This window comes from Glossina fuscipes, unplaced genomic scaffold, assembly GCF_014805625.2.
Source record: "Glossina fuscipes isolate IAEA_lab_2018 unplaced genomic scaffold, Yale_Gfus_2 26, whole genome shotgun sequence".
NCBI lineage: Eukaryota > Metazoa > Arthropoda > Insecta > Diptera > Glossinidae > Glossina > Glossina fuscipes.
The window spans coordinates 8,200,738-8,225,848 of NW_023998421.1; the positions used below are offsets into that span (position 1 = coordinate 8,200,738).

Sequence of the window (25,111 nt, forward strand, 5' to 3'; positions counted from 1 at the left end):
AGATCCACCCTTTTTGTATACGAATCGATTCAGAATCATTTTCTGAGTCGGAACTTGTCTGCCTGTTTGGCCGTCTGTCCGTATCGTCTTCTTTTGGTCAACCTACAGGTCACAATTTCTGATGTAAATTGTTGAAGTTTGGTATACCGACGGGTTTTTGCCCAAGGACGCAACCTATTGAAAATGCTTCCAATCGAATCACTCTTGCGACTGCTACCCATATAACAGCTTATTTTGGAAAGTCGTTCTATGCACCAATACATGATTGTATAGAGTAATTAATGGGGGGTCGTGACCCATTACGGTGTTCTTACTTGTCTATTGATGATCAATTTTCAAAGATCGAATCAGCACAATCTATAAATACTTTTTCAAGTAATTGGTGGAATAATGCGTTAGTAATCCTCCTCGGGGACCGAGTTGGCAACGGATCTCGACTAATACCTCACCGGTCATAGGTTCAAATCTGAAGTGTTTAATAAAACCGGAAGCCTTAGATGCTAAGTTTTTGGTTTTAAAATGTAGTTTTCTGATCAAATTAATTATATACCACGAGCTATGGTGATTTCTTTCGAGTCAATAAGAGACTTCACATAATATAATTAAAGACATAAAGAAAATTACGATAAACAATTATTTTAAAGAGTTTGCAAGAGAGTGTTACACAAGTACTCGCTCGCTTTTAATCGATATTAGCTGATAAGCGATCTTTTCTTTTTTAACTTTGGATTGAGAAACATGCGAACCCTATTAAATCTGTTTTAGCACATCGTCAAGCTAAAATTAAATATAAGAGTAAAATGCCATGAGAAATAATTATCAGTTCCGTGCAGTAGTGGGTATGCAAATACACCAAAGGTGTAAATAAAAAGAGATTGTTTAAAAATAAAAACACTGTCTGTTTTGAAACTACCGGTGGCTTTGTTAAAACGTAAAAATAAGTATAAAATATTTATAAAAAAATTGCGAAAAAAATTAACGTTTATACAAAGCAAAATGACAGTTCTACTCTGGCAGCAATGGCTGACTGTGTCATATTCCGATATTTTGTTTCATTGAAAGCATTTTTTTTTTTCAAATTAATTATAGAGGTAATGGTAAGCAAAAGTAATAAGCTAAGGATAAAAACGGTTAAGTGAGAATAACAGACATGCAAAGCGGTCCATTCCCGTTTACTTCTATTGAGGTTATTTTCACTGCATTTTGTTTTGGACTTACAACTCCTCGAACTGTTCGCTCCTATTATGTGCCCTTTGTTAGCGTAACGTATAAAAATTTTGCTTAGTACCACAACTACTTGGCATAAGCATGATACCCACTTTGTCGTGTGTGCAATCAAAAGCTTCAACATTTCCGCATTATAACAGAGAATTTTCGAGCAAGGATGAACTTCCCTTAGTGTTTTAGAAGGAAATAAAAAGAATGAAGCGCTGAAATAGTTTATAAAATCGCACCACAACCTCAAAGTTACCTAAACGTAGAAGTAATCACTTCATTCGCTCCACTTCTTAACCCTATACTATCAAATCCTACGCTATTAGTATAATGCTTTGGTACCCTAACCTTAGGTTAACAAACCTAATTAGTCCGGTAATGTGAAGTTCGGTTCCCTTTCTTAGCGCCGATGATGAAATATTTTGAAAATTCACTTAAGATTCAGCTCTTCAGCTCGGTTTACCACATATAACCCGTTACTTCCCTCTCTCCCTCACGGCACTTAAATTTGACCCCTACATTTGCAATACGTTAGATTAACGTTACTTGTATTTACATATATCAAAGCAAAGTGTTCTCAGCTGAAGAAATAATAAAAATAATAAAAAAAAGTTGGAGCATAGGTAAAAACCTCATTAAGCAGAAAAAATTAAAAAAAAAAAAATGAACATTGCAGACGACGAGCGTCTAAAACATGGGCGACACATAAGTGCAAGTATTTAGCATGAGATAGATGCTAGACGATTAAGACAATGTGAGAGCTTACTTTTGTTTTGGTTTTTTTTGTTTTTTTTTTTTTTGTCATAATATGAAGATAATGTTTCAACCGAAATTTAAAAGGCAAAACAGTATAAGTAGTTTCTATGAAGAAACAATTTTTAAGTTTGTAACTTAATATCACGTAATAAAAATAAAACCTTTCTCTCTTAAACTGTGATTCAAGCCTTTTCGCATGAAGATTAAATTTTTGTTTAATTCCGCCTTTTTGTTTATGCATTTATTTATTTATTTACTTTGGTTTGTTTCTCTTTTTGGTAGCGTAATACTTTCAAGTTTTTGATATTTCGATTTATGCTATTATTCCTTTCGATCATAATGACGTGCTCAAATGTCGGGCAATGTTTTAGCTTTGCTTTAATCTAAATTTAGTTCCAAAACAGATTTAAACCGAAGATGTGGTTGCTCGTGCACATAATTTGTTATACGTTAATATTGCTTGCGGTGCATCATGTGTTCAGCTACTGGAAACGTAGACGTTTTCCCCAAGAGAAAACCGTTCTTTATTTGGATTTTTTTAAACAAATTATCCGTCGCGAGTTGCAATACGTTAAAGCAATTAATGCCGATTATCGGCGTTTTCGTTCGCAACCTTTTATTGGCATTTATTGTCGGCTGAAACCATGCCTTTTAGTAAGAGATTTATCCCTTGCTAATTCTATAATGAAAACGGCGAGCGCCCATCATTTCGCAAACACAAAGTGGGATTATTCACGTAATTATCGCAAATACAATTTATTAGAGAAATTATCACCGATATTTTGTAAGAATCAGCTGGAAGGTATGTTGCCACATATTGAGAAAGTTGCCAACAATTTATTAAATTATCTGAATGATCAATGGCGTCAAGATGATAAGGTCGTTGAGGTGGATGCACAATATTTAATAAGCACGTAAGAGACGGTGATCTTGTTTATTGAAATTCATTTATTTATTTTTTTGTTTTGTTTTGTTTTTTTTTTTTGTTTTTCTGTTTTTTCAGATTTGTTATAAATGTTTTAGCAAATTTAATCTATGGATCAGAGATTGATCATTTTAAACAAACTGATAATGTTTTTAAGCAATATGTCAATGAAAAGCTTCGCAATACAAGAGCATATAATTTGTAAGTGTTAAAAATAGTGCTTGGAATAATAAATACATTCATATGAGTTTAGATTAGAGCGGGAAGGAAAACCTACGAAAACATAGCTAGTTGAAAGTCCCTATACAGTCTTCTAAATTTTCAGGATTACAGACAATGTGTTATACCCATGAATGGGGCGTGACTTCATTACATGACCTCTCGGCACTTTGGGGTTAGTGATTAATGTAAAAAACTATGGAAGGTAAGAAATTTTAGTTCCTTTCACACGAACTCGACTTAGGTAACTAACTTTTAAAAAGTAATTTGGCCATTGAGGAGAATAAATCAAGAGAAACTACGCTACTCGGCTTTTTTCCTTAAAACCTTTTATGAGTCTAGACGTACTAGACAGAAACTTTAAACTGGAACGTCACGTTAATCTATGAACCATTAGGGAAGACACTGACTAAATTAATGAAATATTCTGTACCGAAATGTTGATCAGTGCCCTAAGTAGTCGTTCTAACTTGCCTTCACTTAACTCTCCATTGCTAAGCAATCGATTTAACTGTTGGAACAGTGCAGATATAAGCCCTAGCTTTTTTATGAAGCCGGTAGGTAGTCTTAGATGCTAGTAGCTTAAGACTTTAGTTTTAGAATTGATTTCTCTGGCTAAATTAGTAATAATAATAATAATTGTAATAAAGATCTAAGCAGGAAAATATGAATAAATTATTACCCCGTCTTGTAAAGGGCCCTATCTTACCTTGGAGTACAAAAATGATTTACATATACACGGCGGTAGTGAAAGGATTAAACCTATACTTATCATGAACCCTAATCCCTCAAGTTATCAATATGTCAAATAATATTTTACACATTTATGTATGTATGTGTGTGTGCGTATATACATACATTCATGTAGTAAAAAATTATATATGTATGCATATTGTGTATATTATATATATAAACCATATGCATACTATTTTTGTAGCTTTTTACGGCAAAATTCGTCGATAACCTTACGTGAAATGCTTAATGAAAACGTGCAACAACGTGAGCAAAGTGGCCTAATACGTAAGGATATTTTGCAAATGTTATTAAAGTTACGTAATGGAGACAATATTGAATATAATGAAAAGTTCACTTGGTGTCTTAAAAAAGATTATGGAATTAAAGAGAAATTTCTTTCCCTCTCTAAACTGACACGGATCGTTGAACACCTGTTTGACATGGGCTATGAAAGTATGGCCGTCACAGCCACATTCACTTTATATGAAATTTTAAAAGATGACGACATACGGCAAAAGATTATGCAAGAGCTTGAAGCATTTGAGTTAACAAAAACCAATTGCAACAACATTTGTGTAAATTATGAAAATTTACAAAAACTCAAATTTATGGATTTATGTATACAAGGTAATGTACACACATAAATATTTTGCTAAATTTTAACGTATAAGTAAGTATTTCAATTTAAGTATCTTTGTAGAGACTACACGTAAATATCCTTCAGTTCCATTAATTGAACGACAATGTTGCAAGGATTTTAAATTACCCGGAACAAAACTGACTATGCGAGATGGCGACACTATGATTATACCCTTAATGGCTATACAACATGATGAGAAATATTACGTTAATCCCTTTAGCTATAAGCCACAACGTTTTGCGGAGAATAAAAGCGGTGAAAAGGCTGAAGTATTTATTGGTTTCGGTTTTGGTGCACAAATCTGTGTGGGTAAGTTTTTTTTATTTTCATAATTTATTTTACATACTTAACTAATTAAATGGTTCTTTTGCAGCTCAGCATTTAATTAAATTAGTAATAAAGTTAATATTAGTTAAACTTTTCTTAAACTATCAACTGGAGTCAACTGATTCTGCAAGTTTGAAAGTAGACTATAAGAGGCTAGCTTGCATAAGAGCTAAGAAAGGATTTAAAATTAAATTAAAAAAATTACTGCAAAAATAAAATCAAATATTTGAAAATTAATTTTTCTTTTTCAGTAATAAATATTTAAGAGTTAATTTCATTCAAATTAAAGATCATTTTGTCAGATGTCTGACACGGAATTTCAAGTAAATTTATATTCGGCTCGAACAAGTATACATGAGAGTTAAGATGATTTTGAAACATATTTTGGGAGCTCATCTCCTTCAGCTCAAGTGTTTGCTTTGAAATGTACATTAGAAGTGAAAGCTATGAAGCTGTTCTTTGAGGCTGAAATTTTGTTTCGCCGAACTTATGCCTAATGCCCCAATATCTGAACGTAAGTTATTGCCTATAATATTTTGAAATATTAACTGTTTTACGATTTTTTTTTTTTGCCTTTCCTGGCAATTGAACTGTTACACTGTAGATGCATAAAATGCTTCAGCTGGTCACTATCGACCTTGTGAATAAAACAGTTTTCACCAAAAAGGGAAAATATGACTCGTGTCGCCATGATAGGAAAAATGAAGATAGCAACCTAAAATCTTGATCGATTGAAAAATCAAGGTTAAAAACTGAGTGTGATCCATCACCGTTATCGTAAAACGACGAAAGAAGGCAAAAGAACCAAATTTCCATGCTTCCATACATGGTTGGGCAGTCGAACTGATGGACAGACGAACGGACGGACATTCGAGTATATGTATATTATATGGAGTCTTTGCAGCTTGTTTTTACATGTTATGAACATGTTGAAAATAAAATTGCATATTACACATTACATAAACGGGCAGATGGACAGACAGACAGACGAGCATGTTTAATTCGATTCAGAAGTTTCTTTGAAGTTTCCTTTTGGACGTTGCAAACGTTTTGAGAAAATGAATATTCCCCTCATCCTTGGGTGATGGGTATAAAAAAGAACAATCGTTTTTTTGAAGCTTAAAAGTTACGAAAAGTCAATTTGACCCACGCGGTAGTTGTAGCGTTAAAATTCTAGCGTAGCGTAGCGTTCAAATTCTAGCAAAGAAAAGCCGAGCGCACATCTGCATGCTTGGAATCATAAATATATTTACGCTTAAGTTGTTTCTCTTCCGAAATTTACACAAACATAAAAATGCAAATGAAATGAGATATATATATATACACAAGTCAACCTTCAGTCGTGAGTATAAATTTATAAACAATTTTTAAGTTTAAATATGCATACATTATATATACTTAAATTGTAGTATGGTGATGGGATGCGAGTAGACGAAATATACTTTTTAAGTCAAGTGCAAACAAGTTTTGGTCACATATGACAACAAACAAATATCGAACTTAAGCTCTCTTTCGTAATTCGTAAGAAGTAAAGCGTGAAAATACTTTAAATGGATGATTTCCAGCCTTTCAAAAGCATTTGCACCAATTACCATTAATTAGGCAATGAATTTATGCAATAAATATTTACAGACATTTTCTTTTTTCTTTTGGTCGTCTATCGTTTCTCTTACCGACACATTTGTCATGATTTTCTTTTATCTAACAGCTTTTTTTTAATCCATTCCGCTCATCAAATTTAAAAGTTATGCGATTTCTTAAATTTTATATAAGTATTTTAGGTTTTTTTTGTTTTTTTTTTTTTTTATTATTTATATGAAACTAATCTCGCGCAGAATGTGACATAACTGGAGAAAATGTTGAATATGATAAAAAAAAGTTAATTCATTAAAAAAATTGCATTACATTAACTGAAAAAAAAAGCAAAGATAATAATAAACAGCTAAGCAATTAGTTACATAAACAACATTTAAGGTTAGCTTACAGCATACAAATGAATGCGCATTTTTCAATTTATCCGTAAGACCGTTAATGAGAAAATTGAAAGCAAAATTATAGCATTTTTACATTTTCATAGACATAGATATAGTTAGTTGGCAGTTCCCATAAGTAGATACGTCAGTTAGTTTTCCATAAACTGCTTGTGATATTTATTAATCTTTAATTAATAATAGCTTGCCCGGAGCGTGCTGGATTGTGGCATAAAAAAGACACATTGTTGAGATGTTAGTGACGTTATCACCTAGTGCTAATAATGTCCTAATTTATCTATTAAGGCAGAGAAGAAAATTCTTGAACTGAAGTCGGACGCGCATTAGCAGCTTGAACTGTTGACTCTATTTTTTACATGAGTAAAAAAACTATGGTGGGCCAAGTCCTCTCCTTAAATTTCCTAAACCAGCTACCACAGATATTCACATATCGACTTAAGAGTAACCGTTAGAACACTTTACGATATTATTTTCTCAAGCACAATCGCTAGGTGCAGTCCTGCATTCAGCTAAGTGCAGCAAATTCGCTATGTGCAGCGCTGCATCCAGCTACGTGCAGCAAATTCGTTATGTGCAGCGCTGCGTTTATTTAAGTGCAGGGCTGCATCCGGCTAAGTGCAGCACTGCACACTGGTAAGTGCATCACAGCAGGTGCAGCGCTGCATTCAGCTAAATTTAGCGTTGTATTCATTTAAGTGCAGTCCATTTACTTAACACGCTCGATTACAATTTAATGCTTTGCGCGTATTTGTTATGCGGACCCCAACTGGGTTCTAAAGCATGAAAATCCTGAAGAAAACCGCTAACTAGCACCTAGGGACCGTGGATGGATTATAAAGTCCTGGAAATGGACTGTAAAGCTCTTGCAATTTGAATAGACAAAAGACCGCTAAATGCTTGGAAGCTTTGGTATTGGATTCAACATATAAAAGTGGCATAAATTTGAATTTCCCCATGCTAGTCGGTTAAAACTAGTTCACCTTTGCAATGGAAATGTGGCATGCAATGCGGTAAGGTTGGGGATGGATTGCTTGTGCTGTGATTTCAACACTTCCTACTCTCCGTTCAGCCAAAATACTTTGGAGTTTTTGAGCGAACCCCCAAGGTAGTTGAAGGCTCATTACAAAGTAAATATAAAATGTTCGTAAGAAGTATTTCGCGAACCTGCATTCTATAATATTCGTTTTTAACCAGCAATTGCTGCAGACGCTTTCCCCTGTCGTTTTATGATGAGGACTACTGCTCTATTTCCACAATTTTTTCGATTCAATTAATTGCATTTAAAAAATTTTCTTTAAAACGAGAGCTTTCAATTTAGTTTTCAATAAAATTTTAATTGTTGTATCTTTTAATAAAATTAAAACATTGATATTGAATATAAAGTTCAATAATGCAAATATTTGCTATAAATATTAATATGCATAGTGAAAAACCTAGTGAAACAAGTAAAAATAGCAGTTGGGCTAAGCCAACCATTGAACGCTTTGCGACACTTCACTAATTTTCATCGTAAAATACTAAAACCATAGCTTGATGCAATGCGAATGCTTACTCTTCGTAGGAATCGTTGAAGCCTGCACCTGCTCCAAATGTGGTAAAATTGATTTTCTTTCTCAAGAACAACTTTTCCAGACAAACAAGACTTCGTTGCCATACAAAAGGTTCCTTTTGTCCATGTACGGAAACGGGCTTCAAACATGAATCCATGAAGTCTAGGCACACTACATGATGTTTGGATGCCAAAGCGCTATCCTGGAACGATTTCGCTTCAAACTGCTACATGTTCGACCGCCTTGTTATGGGGAAGCGTACTTTTCTATGAAAAGCTCCACACGGCAGCGGGTTTCTATCCAATTCGCGTTCAAAGGTGTTGGCTCTTGTTTATAGGTTTGAGCTGCACTGAAATAACGGCCGCATAGATTGGATTCTTAAGAGTAGAGTTTAAGATAAACATTAGGACAGACTTTCTAACTTTCTTGGGCAAGAACGCACCAGTGGACCAAATTTTGTCAAAAAATTTCACAAATTGCGACTTGTATCAGACCTACGTATTAACTTGGAATATAATTCCAATTCGATCGATATAATAAGAAAGGTGAGTCTATTTGAAGTTCTTGTCCTGAAGTGTTACGTAGATCCGCACAAAATTAAGATGCGCTACGCGACACACGTGACATGGAGTATAATAAATGCTGCGAATTTTTCCAATCAATTATTTACTTTTGCTTATTTACAATTTTATGGAATATTTTCTCAGCGAAACGAGACAATGACAATTACTGTGCTAAAAATGAAAAAATGCTGCAGGCGTGCATAAAACGCTTGAAAAGTGCTTAACTTATAATTTTCATTTCAGTATTCACAAAACAATAAACTGAAAATGTTGCCATTTACGTATGTCTATGTATGTATAGATATATATATATATATATATATATGTATGTAGGTAAAGGATGCTTTTCTGACCTACTTCCCTTTAGACAATAGTTAGCAATAGAAATCTCTTCTCTGCCTCTACAGGTAATTGCCTGTGGTGGCTCGAGGATGACGAAAGGTTTGTTGCTATTTCTCGTTGTATCTCTTCATTTCTCCCTCTTTGCGGCTCCCTCGTTCTTTCTTTACAACAAGTTTCCCTTTAGGTTATACGTTAATGTTAGTCCTATTGCAGATACGTATATAAGTACACTGTGTCATATTCTCCATGTAAATGAAGTTGGCAGAAGGATAATACGATTAAGCAACAAAAAAAAAAAAAAAAAAAAGAAGAAAATTTCTCTTTGAATTGCAAATAAAGTGGAAAAATGTGTTACATTTGGTCAAGAGAAGCTAACACTTCAGTATACGATCTCTCAAATGCATGCAGTTAATTTTGAATTTCTAATTAAAATAAGACGAGAAGAAAAAACCGGGAATAAAAAGCATTTTTAATTAAGCAACTTACCATTTTATTCGAGTTTTAATTAAAATCTGAAACGGATGGAAAGAAATGAAAAGAATTATTATTTCTAAACCGCCACAGAAAAAGCGAATGCACGAAAGATATTAAATAAATTTAGTTTTATACTTAATCTTATAGTCTCTTGTTCTAGACATTTTACCAAAATTTTTTATAGCGCGCCCCAAGGTTTTTCTACTTTCTCATTACGCGCAAAAGCGAAATGTTAAGCCCCCCATAAAATGCCAGAAACGAAACAACGGATGGCGTTAGTGGGCTAGATTAGTATGACGAGCCATAAAGCCATGCTCTCGTTTTGCCTTCATATGGGTGCGAGGTACTAGGGCTAAGATTGGGTTAAGTAAATCAAAATATTGTTAAGTTAGAATTAAGCAGACAGCGACTAGTGATAGGTTATGAATATCTGAATTAAAAACCATCTGATTTCAACTAAGATCAGGCAAGGTGGGGAATGCTAACACCAAAAAGGCGAAAAAGCATCTTTCGTTTTTGTGAGCCATCTTGTTCTTGATTGTTTTAGACATCCGGCTCTCTCTTTCTTGCAATTCGAAACTATGCTGACGTGTCTGCGACGCCCGTTAGTTTAGTTGGTCTTACAATAGATCTTGCTTTGGCGTGTGTGTCTGATATATCATCCATTACTTCTTAATGCTGAACACACTTCGCAGTACTTCTACTAAACTGTCGCAGAAAAGCATTTCTGATCGAAAAACATAAAACCAACGAAAGACTTTGCAATTATTATGCATTAGCTTGAGATAACAGAAATCAAAACTCGGCTTATATAAGAGTGTAAGGTACTTAGTGTTACATGTGTTAGTACATGTGAGCAATGTGTTCCCGCCTACGTTGAAATTAATTTCCAACAAGGATTGAATTGCCGCAAGGTTGGATACGAGTTTTAAAAGCATCAGATGTCACCTCCGGGCATTAAGGCGAAAAATATTCATTAAGTTCCTAATCATGATTGTCATATTACAGTGAGCCAAGAAAACGACATTTATTATATCATTATTGGTTTTTTGTCTTCTTCTTCGTATTAAACTATAATAGATTTTATTATTCTAAGACCGCTATTCCACCATAACCACCGTCTACGACAACCATTAACTTTGAATTTTGGAGCCTTCGCATACCGAAAGAGTCGAATGCTGTGTATCTACCGGCTAATAAGCCCAACATGTTTCACTTGTAACCGATTTTTTAAGGTTTTCAAAAATTAAAACAAAAAATAAACCTATGTTAACTCTTTACTTTAATCTTAATTCGCCCGAGTGGCCGAAGGCGAGAAATTTTGACTAGCAATCTAATGGTCGTGGGTTCGAATCTCAAGTACGGTAGAGTTTTTAATTAAAGCTGATGGATGCTAGTGCTGTAAGAGTACTCTTAGAATTTATTTCTTTGGCGAAATTAATAATAATAATAATAGTTTAGTCTTATGCCTGACATGAAATTTACTTCTCAGTCAAAGTGAAACAAATAGACAACGGAGATGCACTGCCAAATTCGTAGTTAATGGACAAAACGCATGATTTCCTTGAAATTATCCCGATATGCTTTATACTTCGACAGCCAATTAGAGGCTGACTGATTGCATAATTCATGAGCGAGAAGAACAAAAGGGAAAGCAAGGATCTGATCGATTTAACAGTTAAGAATTTGTGCATCACAATACGTAAGATATATGTAAAATGTATGATGAAAGTAACAAAGCACAAATTCCGTAATGAAAATGAAAACCCCAAACGTAGAATATTTGCGTTTATACAAAATTGTGGCAGAATACAAATTTTGACATTTCGTATACACATATACTCTGCAGATGAAGAGAACGGACAATTAAAGGCTGAATGCATGCGTTTGCATAAGATTATGAGCAAACGCAAATCTCGACAATTTATGTATATATATTACCTGGAGATTAATAATATCCACAACTTAGTTTAAAATGATAACAAATTTTTTTTTAATTAATTAACTTATTGTAGACCTCAACTGCACGTAATATTTGCTCACCTTATTTGTTCGCCTTAATTTTCAAATGCATACTTAAATACAGTTTTGCTTCTATTTTATAAATTATCGTAAAATAATTGAAAGGCATAATAAATTCATTTTACTTTTCGGAAATTATTCATTAATTCTGATATTTTTATATAATATTTTAAACGTTAATAATGACTGCATGTGTTTTTCCATTTATAGATAAGGGAAAAATTTTTATATTTATTTCATTAAATTATGTTAATTATCATTGAATAGTACACGCAAAATGATGTCCTCTTTGTAATCATTATTATTTATGGCCTTTTAAAAACTGCCGGAAAATTTCAGCAGGCATGATATGGAAAATGCGCTTAAATGATAAAAATAATAAGCAGAGAATGCGGAAAAACTCATGACTCGTTATGTATAACTAAACTAACTCTTTTAAAGGACATCACGTACATATATTTCGTATACAATTAATCATTATATAAAAAGTCATTAACTTTGACAAATTTGAACAAATTCTCGTCAGCATTTGTAAACTTTTGCAAAAATTACTTCTTTTTTTTTTGCCTTGAAGTTTACTTTTTCCAGCAGGTCCAGCGTATCCATGTAATGTTTCCGTTCAAGTTGATAAATGTTCCGCTTTTCATAAATTGTTGGAAAAAATAATTCTTTGTATCAATTTCTGTTACCTGGAAAGCTCCAACTCCAGCAACTTTTGAACAAATGAAACAACATAAAGTCGGCCCATGATAGACATAAGAGAATCCTCAGATAGGGTAAAGTGTTCTTGATAAACCACGTGAAGTCATTGCACTTTTAGCACAAGTTGGAAGTGTTAAAGAAATGTCATTCAGATAATGCTCAAATGCCCGAGCATATAACCAGCTAAAAAACTTATAGACAAAGATTCATCATTATATTCGCCTTGAATAAGTTACTTATATTCCTATCTTTGGGAGTAATTTGAATCGAGAGAATGAAATAGGCGAGAAGGAAATGATCAAATCAGGTGAAGTGCATGATTAAAGCTGTTTTTTATACCCCATATCACTTGTGGCGCCAGGGTATATTAAGTTTGTGCGGAAAAAGAACTTAAGATAGACGCAACTTTTATTATATCGATTGATTTAGAATCATTTTTTTAATTTATCTAAGCTTATGTGTCAGCATGTCCATATGTCCACCTGGCTTCTTTTCTTGTGTTCAACCTGGGGGCAGCAATTTTTGTGATATTTTAATAAGATTTGGTAAACAGATGTGTTTTGGCTCAAAGACGAAAGCTTGGGATCAGACCACTTTTTTGATCACTTCCCACTATATATCCCGCTATAATGTTTTCGTTTGTTACTTTATTGAATAATTGAACAATTGAGTGTATTGCAAGACAGTTTAACAGAGAAACAAAAAAGCTTATCCCTATCACTAAGCGCTTTTCTGTACGCTATAAGTGACAATTACTAAAAGCTAATTGCTCAGCATTTTTTAAAGATTTATCTTTAAATATTTATTTGACTTTTACAAATATTTTGAAAAGGTTAATTTTCTACTAATTGATCAGAGAACTTTCTTATCCGCATGTCAATACTTGTCGTTTATAAGAAAAAATTTGATTTGCTATGGCAATGTGAAAAATTTATTATTATTTTTAAGGATTATTATCTCATTACATATATATATTATTATATTATTATATACTTGTGTGTATATGTATATACATAAATTATACTCACATCTGGTTTACGGATCATGAATGGTTCAATTGTAAAACTATGAGGTTAAGTTTGATTGTTATTTAATGAAATAAATTTTAACGACCCCATAATACGGTCTCTTTCTTATATATGGCGTACCCATATATAATTTGAAATTAAAAGCTATAAGTTGGAGTTTTATTATTATTTTAGATCCGCGGAACACAAGGGAAAATGTTTGTTTTGTTTAAGGCTTCGCAATAGCCCATTCTTTACGTTAACGTATAAACAAGAATCTAAAAAAATTTATAAAACTTCTCTAGTATCCAGCTGAAAATGTAAACTAAACTAAATAGATTTTGAAGTCTTACCACATCAACTATAGGAAAATAAACAAAACGTTTTATAAAATGCTGAAAAGGCAGAAAAATAAGATGCGATATTCTCGTTGATGTGAACATGGCGAACCCATCACATCAACAATGAGATGGTAGTGAACGACCGGCCTTAATGTTTACAAAGTGACCAAAACCAACTTTCCGCTCGATAATGTTAACGTACGCAGGTGAACAGATTAGACACTAAAGACCTAAGCGACACAAAATACCGAACTACAAATACATTTACTTTACCAAAAGTCTCTGACTTATCACGCGCTAATGACATGATGAAACCGCAGCCACAGAGGCACGCAGCAGACATGATTAAATCGGCTCAAAAAATTGACTACCGCGCCGTGTAGTGGTTAGAATGTCCGGCAGGCAGCCGATAAACCACAAGTTTGTATTATACTTAAATGTGCTGTGCAAACAAGCTGAAGTAACAGTAAAGCGAACGAAGAAGTCGAAAGAAGAATAATGGGAGCAATGTGATAGAGAAAGAGAAAATACACTTATTTATTTGCGGATCTTCTTTCAATTCACAGGCATAGGAACGCACGCAGTTTCTTAATCCTATGCTAAATCGGAATAGTCGAAAGGGAATGTCTCAAAGGACAAATACCAATGTCATTGTTACGTACTCGTAGACATAACAGGCATGCTTCCATTTTTCGCTGCAACACCTATGAATATATAAGCAATACCGCACTAAGAGCAACAACCAAATAATAATGACAATTGTACCGAAAGTTTATAGTACACATATATATGTATATATGTATACATGCCCATGACGTAAAATGTTAACATAAATAAAAATTTATTAACAGCACACAGCTGCATAGAGACGAAGCCATTCATATCAACAAATGTTGCATGAAAGCTAAAACTTTTAAATTGTGTCATGGATGTTTGCAGGCACAAAGAATGGTGAGAGAAAATCTATTTGAGCACTAACAACAGCTATAACAATACGCTTCCTAAACATGGCATTTAAACCAAAAAACATTTTTGTTTACAAAAATGATATAAAAAAGAAAAAAGATACACATAAACAGAGAAAATTTCTTAGACGTATTTAAGCACAGCACGATTTCAAATTTTATTTATTTATTATTATTTTTTTTTTTATATATATATATTTTTACATAAAGAAAATATCTAAAAGTTTAATAGGATTGATTTATTTACATATTTAATGATGTAAATTAAAGAAATGGATTTGAGGAAATTTTGTAAAGTAAAAGAAATTTCTTTTTTACAGCCTAGTTGCGATATTAGTTACAGTTATTAGCAATTTGAGTATGTGTGACCTAAAAATCGTAAACAAAGCATTCAACGACAATAACAACAATAATAATAAGGCCATAGGCCAAACTCTTAAATAAATTCAAGATGTTAGTTGTATGTTATTGTTATACCGTGAAATGGCTACACCCACCACCCAGCAACCTACAAAAGCTGTCGCTTGCCATATAACCAAAGATAACATGCGATTAAAAGAAGCACAGCGTAAAGGAAAATAGCAAGCACATGACCCTATTGTTAAAATAACCCTCAACACTCGAACACTTGGAGAATTACGATAAAATAAAGTCTCTCATAAAACTGCACCACACAAATTCATATGCATTCTCATGCTTGCATGCATACATAAATGCATATAAATAAATAAACTACGCACAGTCACAAATGTAATGAACATTGCTTACATAAATTTTAGTTTCAGGCATGCACTTTGAATCTTAAATTCTTATCGAGCTCACTGCGATTATGATGCAAGCACCCACCAATATATGTGCATAAAAGGAAACTATAGTAAAAACCATCAACAACAATAGCGCTCATCATCTCTTCTTCAGTTGCAAATTTCCACATATATATATATATATATATAAGCCGAGCAGCGATGCATAGAGACATGGATGAGCATTGCAGCCACTAAACTACTACCAATGCAACCATTATCTCGGAATTGCTTGTCATTTCCCAGCATAAAAAACTATACACTAACACTCCAAAAGGTTTCCGTTCACTTTTCGTTAGTTATCCACGAAAACAAAAGCAAAAAAACCAAACCAAAAAAAATAAATAAATAAAACATAAAAAAAAAAAAATAAATAACAACAAAAATTTTTTTTTTACAAAAGTTTCTATCATGTCGCGTACATTAATCATGTGACAGTGGCAATTCAGCGCCCATCCACATCAGCACCATTCATGAAAATGTAGCAACATCTGCAATCAACAGAAATCCATTCAACTCATGTTTTGTGTTCATCTTGTTCAAATACAACTGGGAAACTTATATACTGGTTAAAAGTGAACTTTGACTGCCGTACACTTTCCAAAGGCTTTACTACACTTTCAGGGCGTAACTTGCTATATGATCTGTTAATTTTCTTAAAATTTCCAACCATTCTTGTGTCTGAACTTCCAAAGTACTGTGAGATATTTATCAATGCATATGCTGAAGGTGCACACTAAAAACGATTGCTAGGTTAATTATATTATACATACACTCATAAACTGTTACAAAGAATTTTTAATAGACTCCTTAAAGCATGGAATTGCAAAAGCACATTGTCTTATTATGAATATTTAAAAAATTAATTTTTCGAATATATAAAAAAATTTCATAGCATTAATGCGAATAGATGATAAAATTAAAGTTCAGTGGTAAATTTCTAAATATGTCAAAACAAAGACAATACCTTTCAAAGTTCACACACATAGAAAACGTATTTGACGCCCACAGTCGTTACTACATTAATGCAAATGTATTAAACCGTTCGCTATAGCAAATACTTTTCTTGTTCATCACAAAAAAATGGAGATAAAAAAAACTTTCAAAATTTTTCCATAACTCTTTCAAACAGGGAACCTTAGCCCTTGGCAATCCTGATGATTTTCTTCTTTCTTTTTTTATCTATCTTTATCATTCTTTAATTAATGTACTCAAATAATATAATGTCGACTCCATGTTGACATAAGAGTTAGGGTAAGAAATAAAATGTTGACGTATAGTCGACATAAGAAAGAGTACAAAGCGTGTTCAAACTCAAGTTAGAAATAGTTTCAAAAATAATCGATGATAGTCAGGCACCTTTATTAAATCTGACGATTAGCTGAATACTCCTCGTAAAGTATAGAAAAAGCGTGAAAATTAAGCATGAAACACGACCTTTAATGATTCGAACAAATCCAAGGAAACAAGCAAGCAGTTAGCTATGAGCTTAGAAAGAAACTAACAAAAGCCAAATTAAAAATTGTTTGAACAGTAATCGATGTGAGTTCGAAACCTGTGTTAAGCATAGTGACATTCCTACCAATGTATAAACGGTATAAGCAAAAATATTAAGCCTCAAATACGATGTTAACCGAGTCAAACAAATCCTTTCTTCTTATATTCGCTACGAGCTTAGAATAAATAGACGCACAAGAAGAATATACGATAAGAAATAATACATTTTCTCATGTTGCGCATATTTTCTTAACACATCAACAAGTAAATGAAGTATCCACGTTACTGCGACCATCGTTCTTCACCACAATAGCTCCGTACTGTAAGCTTTTATGTTTTATAGACAATAACCGTCAAACCTGGGAAGAAAATTTTATCATACAATACATTTCCTTACAAACATAATATGCAATGGAAAGACATGCAAAGTTTAGTATTCGGTTTGCTTGGTTTATCTTTCTGCAAGATCTTTTGCTCAAAAGTTTTTTGCATACTTAGTTCCCACCGAATCTTAAGGAAATGCATTAAAATTCCTAGGCATTTTATTAGGAGCATAGCAAGCGGCTGCTCAAGTGCATTTGATACAATGCAGAGTCTCTGTTGCTTCTATTTGGGCATATGGCAAGCAAACAGAACAATGGACAGTGATAACGTTGAATGTTTTCAAGCTCTACCTAAAGAATAGTCTGAAACATTGGATGGTAAGTAAGAGGATCAAGATAAAATCCCTCCTTTTGTTTGGATATATTATAAATGGAGATGGAATGCACGGTAACGTCGTTGAATATCTTCGAAGCTAAGTATTAAATGCTCATACTTTTTTTTTGGCCCGTAAGGGCGAGTAAATGGATTCAGGCCTTTCTCTTCCTGCAACTATATATGTTAGGAGTTCTTAAAGAAGAAAACAGAATCTAAAAGACAATAAGAGCGTTAACGGCGAATGTACGAAAACATCTCCCCCTTACCCTATGGACCAACGAAATGCATTCTATTTTTTTTTTTTTTTTTTTTTTGAGAATTACAACCACAAGCAACTTGATTAACGAAGCTGGTATTTAATTGGCGGTAAGAGATCTAGCAAGCAAATGTTGCTTTAATTAGTACGCTCATTCTTCCCCACCAACGATAGGACCCCGAAAGTCGACAATAACTTCACTTATTTTAATTAATTGTTCAACAATTTTTAAAAGCATTTTTCATAGAATCCCCAGTTCAACGTTGGTTAGCAGCGTGAAAAAAAAAGAAAAAAAATTTATAAACAAAAAAGACAATGCATTGGAAAAGATAAAAAAAGAAGCCTTCAGATGTAAATGCCTATCATGACAATTGACATGAAATGGCAAAGTTGAGAGAATATGAATTTTTTTTTTCTTTAATACTCTCTTAATTAGGTTACCAAATAAATGAATGAAACACGTTAACAAGCATGTCAGCGATGTTCTATTATATTATACCCTGAGTATAAATGACTGTATATATGAGTCATTCATTTTAGAAAAAATTGTTGAGAAAATATTATACATGGCATTGGCAGATCCGGCATGGATTGCATTGTTGCAAATATTGAATTCGATAATTTTATTATTGATTCAAAACTCGATTTCAAATATTTGATTTTGAAAATAAATTTGATATATTTTTCATATCGTGTTGAGGAATTTATTATACGATGTGCCTTCATATTTCCAAAACGGAGAAATATTGCAATTTCTTGCGGGATATATACTATATAACGCGTAGGGCGACAGTAGACAGTGGAATAGAGAGAGAAGGTCTTTGAACAGAAAATATTATTCTCTCGATCATGGCGGGTATTGCGAAGTCTAAAATGATATTTAAATTTCTTTCTTTCCGATACTATACATACCTTTTGGCTCATGTATAGAAAAAGCTCCTCTGTCAATGTAAAACGAATACGGCATGAAAGTGTGATATTTGAATAAAGGGGGTAATAACTGTTTGTTAAGTACAATACGAATTCATAAGTCGAGAATTGCTGGCTTAAGTGGAAGCATGTAGAAAACCTGGTCGATTAAGAACGAACAATGGATGCTGGCAATGTAAGGCGAGCTTTCATAATTGAAAGTGTGGCCGCTTAAGGCTTCATGTTGTCTCCACACTTCAAGATCTAATAACACAAGACCCAATAAGTTCGTAGGATGGCATGCAGATTTAGGATTGCTTTTGACGAATCAATGTAACAGAGTTCAATCAGTATTGGACCTACCTACAGAATTGACTTTCGAGAAGATTTCAAGTATGGATTTTAGCCAATCTAAAAACTATCTACAGGATTGAGTTTCGAAGAGATTTCATATGCAGAGTTCCCTTAGTATTAGACCTATCTACAGAATTAACTTTTGACGGGGTTCGAAGTGCAGTGTTAAGCTAGTATTGGACCTACCTACAGAATTGACTTTCGAAAGGATTTCAAGTGCAGGTTTCAGTCAATTTAAGACCTTTCTACAGAATTGAGTTGCGAAACGATTTCATATGCAGAGTTCCCTTAGTATTGGTCCTACCTACAGAATTGACTTTCGAAAGGATTTCAAGTGCAGGTTTTAGCGAATCTAAGACGGTTCTGCAGAATTGAGTTGCGAAGAGATTTCGTATGCGGAGTTCCATCACTACTAGACCTATCCAAAATATTCTCTTTGGAAGGTGTTTCAAGTGCGGAGATCAATCAGGTTTTGACCTATCTACCCAAATGACTTTAAAATCTATACGTGGCAAATTTCAAAGTTACGGGTCAATTTCTGCGATCTAGGATAGGCACCTACGAACAACAGGTATGGGCTCAAAACCTTCCAATTTAATCTCAGCTGCATGTTTCTGCCTGTTACAAATGAAACGGCGTAAATAATATACCTCCACTTTTTTCTGGTTGAGCATAAAAAAAATTTTTTATAATCTTCAAAACTGGTTTTTTTCCAAAGTTTAAGACTTTCTGAAAACACATATACACTTTATGCTCATGTTTGGTACCGCACAGTTCGCATATCATTAACTCTCTCAGCGAGTAGAAACATGAACTGAGAAAGGAAATAAAAAACATACTTATGGGCAGAGATTCACTCCAATTGCGGAAACTGGCGCTTAAGAGCATCTTGTTTTAATTCTTTTTTTTAAATATTTTTTTTTTCTGGTTTTTTTTTTTTTTTTTTTGGCTGTTTATCAACTGACCAATAAAAAAGAATTTTTTTTTCGTTATTTTTCGCTTTTTATAAACAAGTGGACATATATATATATATACATACACATGTAAAATTGTTTGTGTGAATGAGAAAGTTCATAATTTTCTGATTTTTTTTACTTTTTTCCTTTTTGGCAAATGAAAAGTAAAAATTTTTCATTAAATATTAGAAAGTTTGAAGACTTTGACCCCCACGCCAAGAGCATGCGATGATCTTTAGCATTTTAAAGAAAGTGCTTAGTTTTATTAATAATGAAAGCTAGAGAAATAAAATTATGGACAACAATATTATCAGATAATATGAAATGACTGCAATCGATTTAATGAGTAATTCACATAATGTTTACATATATATTATTTATTATTTGTGTTATTGAAGCATTACTAATAATTAGCCATACTGTCGTGAATCAGTTGACTGATCGATCACGAAATTTCTTTTCAAACTAAATAAAAGGTAAACGTTTAATGACCTGTTGGAACAGCCATTAATGGCCAACATTGTGATTTCAAAAAATATTTCCCTTTTTCTTTTTTTTTCTTTTTTTTTGATTTCATTTATCATGCAAACGCATATACTATATACATAGATGATATATAATCTAGTTTCTTAATGCCAGTAGTCACTGGCCATTCAAACTTTCACCAAACAAATTTGATTAGGATCAGTTCAAAACTTTGCCATATTTTTTAGATAACGAGAAACTAAAAAATTACGAGAAGATGACGTAAAGTTTATCTAAAGGTTTATCCTTAAATACTGGATATTCTAATTATGACTGCAATCTATTTCTTGTCTGTTACTAAAAGTAGAGAAGACCCCTGTGGAGCACGTGTTCTTATAATAGCGCAGAAAAATTGCAACTGTCCGGAAATTATATGTTAGCAAATTTTTATAACCATCTCCTCTCTCTCTCTCTCTCTCTCTCTCTCTCTCCTTTTCTCTCTTTCTCTCTCGCTTAGAAAAGAAATATTTTCCCGTTTCAACGGCCACAAAAGCTTATGCCATGTAGTGTCTTAAAATTAATCACATTTGATGTAATAAGGAAGACAACCGGAGTGACTCATGTATTTATATAACCTACGAACCTAAATAACCTACGTCGCACGACGCAATTTCATATAATACGGAACGTGTCCACCGTCTTATAGGGGATTCTACTTTACATGGAAACCATTAAATTCTCATCTAATAACACATATATGCGACAGACACATTAGTTGCTCGTTTTTATAATTAGTTTATTTTCACCATCGAGAGAAAGAAAGCTAAACTTCAATAAATATTGCAATCTTTTATTGTCACCAATTATCGGTATCAAGTGCTCGATGTAATTACATTTTTATTAAGTTTTCAACAATAAAAAAATGTAGTACTGATTTGAACTATTGATTTAGCGACTTAACAAATTGGATAAACTAAAAATGAATTTCAATTACTGTTACAAGACGTATGACATATGACGTGTTATGGTTACTGTGATACTGTGGTTATTGGTGATAGATTAACCAACCAGCTTTAAAACAGTACTTATAGAAAGCGGAAAAAGGTAGGAAGGATAGGTTTTATATGTAAATATGCGATCCATGTAAAATGTCAAGATTTTTCAAATGAAAAGAAATTTCGATATTTATTTGGAAATCAAGAATGGGCTGAAAACACATTCATGAAATCCTACATTGTATAAGCAGAAAGAAGGTTTGCTATAGAAATTTAAAAAATTCCTTAGCATGCAATAGAGTCATGGTTCTAGCTTGCAATTAGGATGATCGCATTTTATTGGTAGCATTAGCAGAATTAGTCGTTTTTTAAAAAATTCTTGGCTGCATTGTCCTCCAAATTAAGTCAAGCGCAAACGTCCACTTACAACGGACGTCAAAGATCTGCCTGCACCTTGACTTATTGTAGGTCGTAAACATGGGTTTTAATAGACTCTCAAGACAGGCAAGTTTGCTCACAGGTTTTGACCTGAGACCTCGTTCGATAACGAACTAAGTTTGCGCAATATTTCTCCAAAAGCAATAGCTGCGACAAGACAAGAGTACCACATCGGTGTTCACGAATTTAACTCTCAGTATCATATATAGTCGTAGCTACAACGAGTTGTAATTTTAGTAAAGGCATAACACTACTTACTAGACTGCGGCCATCATCACACATTTCCTTATCTCCTTCTCCACAGTACACGTACACAGGACAATCCTGAGTGACTGGTCATATGTTATAATATATATAGTGAGCAAAAATCTGCCGCCCGGCAGAAGATATCACAAATTTGATGTGAATTTTTATCGAATTTCCACAAAAGCTCTCCATATGCAAATAGATCGGAAGAATTTTACTTTTTGTTCGCAGCTTTTACATTTTTATCATTTAAATCTATCTTGCGGTTTTTCTAAACACATCATGTGTTTTCTGATATTTTTCTTTGCTTTTATACGATCTTAAGTATTGAGTATTGGATTCCAAACACATTTTAAATTACTTTTCTTAGCAACTTATCGATATTTTGCTATAAAATTTATTATAATAATTTATTTATATTTGGAGAATAAAATACCGTATGATGACTTCCCACTAGCTATAAATAAATTATTTTAAAAAGTGCACCGATTTTAGGCATGGGCAGCACGAGTGTCATGAGTTGACAAAAAATGTTTTTCAAAAAAGATATAAAACCGGAAAACAAGACCCGAGTAAATCACCCGGCCCGTCATTAAATAGCCTACGCCACTTCATTCAGTACGGTTACCCATATAGCAACTTTTCAAAGAGAGGTATTGTATGGGAAGAGGTCGAGAAAATGATCCGATCCGAATCATTTTCAACATCCTTCGTTCTTGCGTCAAAACACGTCGGTATGCCAAATTTTATTAAAAAATCTCAACACTGGAGGCTTTTGGGTCGAACATAAGAAAATAGGAGGGACAGACGGAGTAACAAGCAAAATCATTTCCTTAATCGATCCACATAATAAAAAAGGTGAGCTTATCTCAAGTTTTTGTGGATCCTACATACATCCACATAAGCTTAATACAACTTTTTGCCGCAAACTTGGCCTTTAGGCCATTTTCTAGCTCTATTGTAAAATTATAAAATTGAATTCACGTATCGTAGCGATACGCTATTCGTTTCATTTTATTAAAACATAAGCCATAAACATATGATTCGATAAACAGAACATTATATGTAAACATGCGTATCATGTGTGTATGCTATATATATATATATATATATATAGATACTAACAATATCAAACCGATTTAGTTACTTGCTTATGTTTACACAAAACACAAAATATCTCATAAATATTTAAACAAAGCAACATCTAGGCACATATCGTTTTATATCGCATTGTTATGACTATGCAATATTAAAAACAAAAAAAACAGAAAAAAAATCAGTTGAAAAGTAGTTTGTTGTTGCAAATAATCCATATCTGAATCGCATTGAAAATAGATGAAAATTGTTTATTGTTCTTCTTGTTGTTGTTGTTCGCTTACATTTAATATCATTGGCATTTAGTGAAACTTTAACCCCTTCTTCTGCGTAATATATAAATAATTTTTGAACAACTGCAAGTGTGCTATTCCTTTTTAGTTCAAGATAGTATCGCAACTGAGTTGCTTTTTTTGTTTTTTTTTTTTTTATGTTTAGATCACCACCCACCCCCCTCCTTCATGGTAGAATGATACGAAACATAATCAAATGTAATTAACTTGCAATTTTATGCTTTGGTTTATTTTTATTTACTTTTTTTTTCTTCATTTCATAATTTTAATAATGAATCAGGTTTCTATCTGTCTATCTGTCGATTATATAACGGATAAGTTAACGTATATAAATAAACTTTAGCACGTTTATAAACAAGTTTTCTGAGTTTGCATATAACACAAATCGTATTAAATATTTCGTTACAAAGATATTCATAGAGAGTTTTTTTTTTTTATATTATTAATTAACAATAATCGCAAGAAAATGAATTATCGAAAAGCGTTATGTAAACGTTTATTACCAATAAAATGTTTCTTACATCCACTAATCACAGAATATTTAAATTTTATTATGACAAATATTGCGCTTTGAAATGCTTAAACTGCAAAATCAAAGGTGACTTATATACATACATATATATGTCTTCATATCTATCAAAATGGAAAATTTCAAAATACTGTTCGTGGACATCGAACAAAATGCTGTTTCCTTATGAATTAACGATTGTGTAAACAATCAAATTTTCTATGTAGACATCATCATATTCAAGCAAACTAGTTTTAAAGCTAGAGACTGAATGTCAGAATGATAGAACGTCTTGTTGGGCCCTACGATGGAGGCATTAGAATCGGCTAATTTAACGATATCACGATAACATATATGTACACGAATTGCTCAGGGGAAGTCACCCTCTACATATGTATAACACGGCGCTGGTTCGGAAGAAGTGAAGAAGGAGAAAGGGACAGGTAATGATCGCAGCCCAACCTAGTGGATATGTATCGAATCGACAAAATATGTTTTTTGCGCCGTAATTGTCTCTACGACCTTACGCTCTACGACCTTTAAGAATTTTCCCACAAAGTCCTATGAATTAGTTTCAGAGAATAAAAATTCCAAGCCATTTTGTTAATTTTCAAGAAGCCAAGTGAGCAGACAGTCGTGATTGTCTCGAAGGTACATTTTGTAAGTTACAAATACTTGATTATTATTCTGTCCAAGGACAGACAAACGCGGGAACGTACAGACCAACAGATCGATTGTAAGAAAGAGTATTAGGGTGATTAAACCGCCCGTTGTAGGAATATGGAGCGAAAATTTGGCGTGAGTCCAACCTTAGTAAATATAG

The 25,111-nt window shown here is 33.1% G+C and overlaps 2 protein-coding genes across 4 annotated transcripts in view; one reads left to right on the forward strand and one right to left on the reverse strand.

Annotated features, from left to right (window-relative positions):
* Positions 1-25,111, reverse strand: part of LOC119635264 — a 79,547-nt gene that overhangs the window by 13,227 nt on the left and 41,209 nt on the right. For 2 of the 3 annotated variants that reach the window (XM_038029967.1, XM_038029966.1), the window contains one exon: positions 9,750-9,775. The exons of the other annotated variant lie outside the window; for it this stretch is intronic. In XM_038029967.1, coding sequence (XP_037885895.1) covers positions 9,750-9,752 — 3 coding nt within the window. In that variant the 5' untranslated portion in view covers positions 9,753-9,775. The remainder of the gene's footprint in view (positions 1-9,749; positions 9,776-25,111) is intronic. 3 annotated transcript variants of the gene reach the window in all.
* LOC119635263 (probable cytochrome P450 310a1) lies at positions 1,885-5,813 on the forward strand. The gene is made up of 5 exons (XM_038029965.1): positions 1,885-2,885; positions 2,975-3,097; positions 4,053-4,477; positions 4,551-4,799; positions 4,864-5,813. Exons 1-5 carry the CDS (start codon positions 2,389-2,391, stop codon positions 5,031-5,033), a joined length of 1,464 nt encoding a protein of 487 aa, XP_037885893.1. The 5' UTR covers positions 1,885-2,388; the 3' UTR covers positions 5,034-5,813.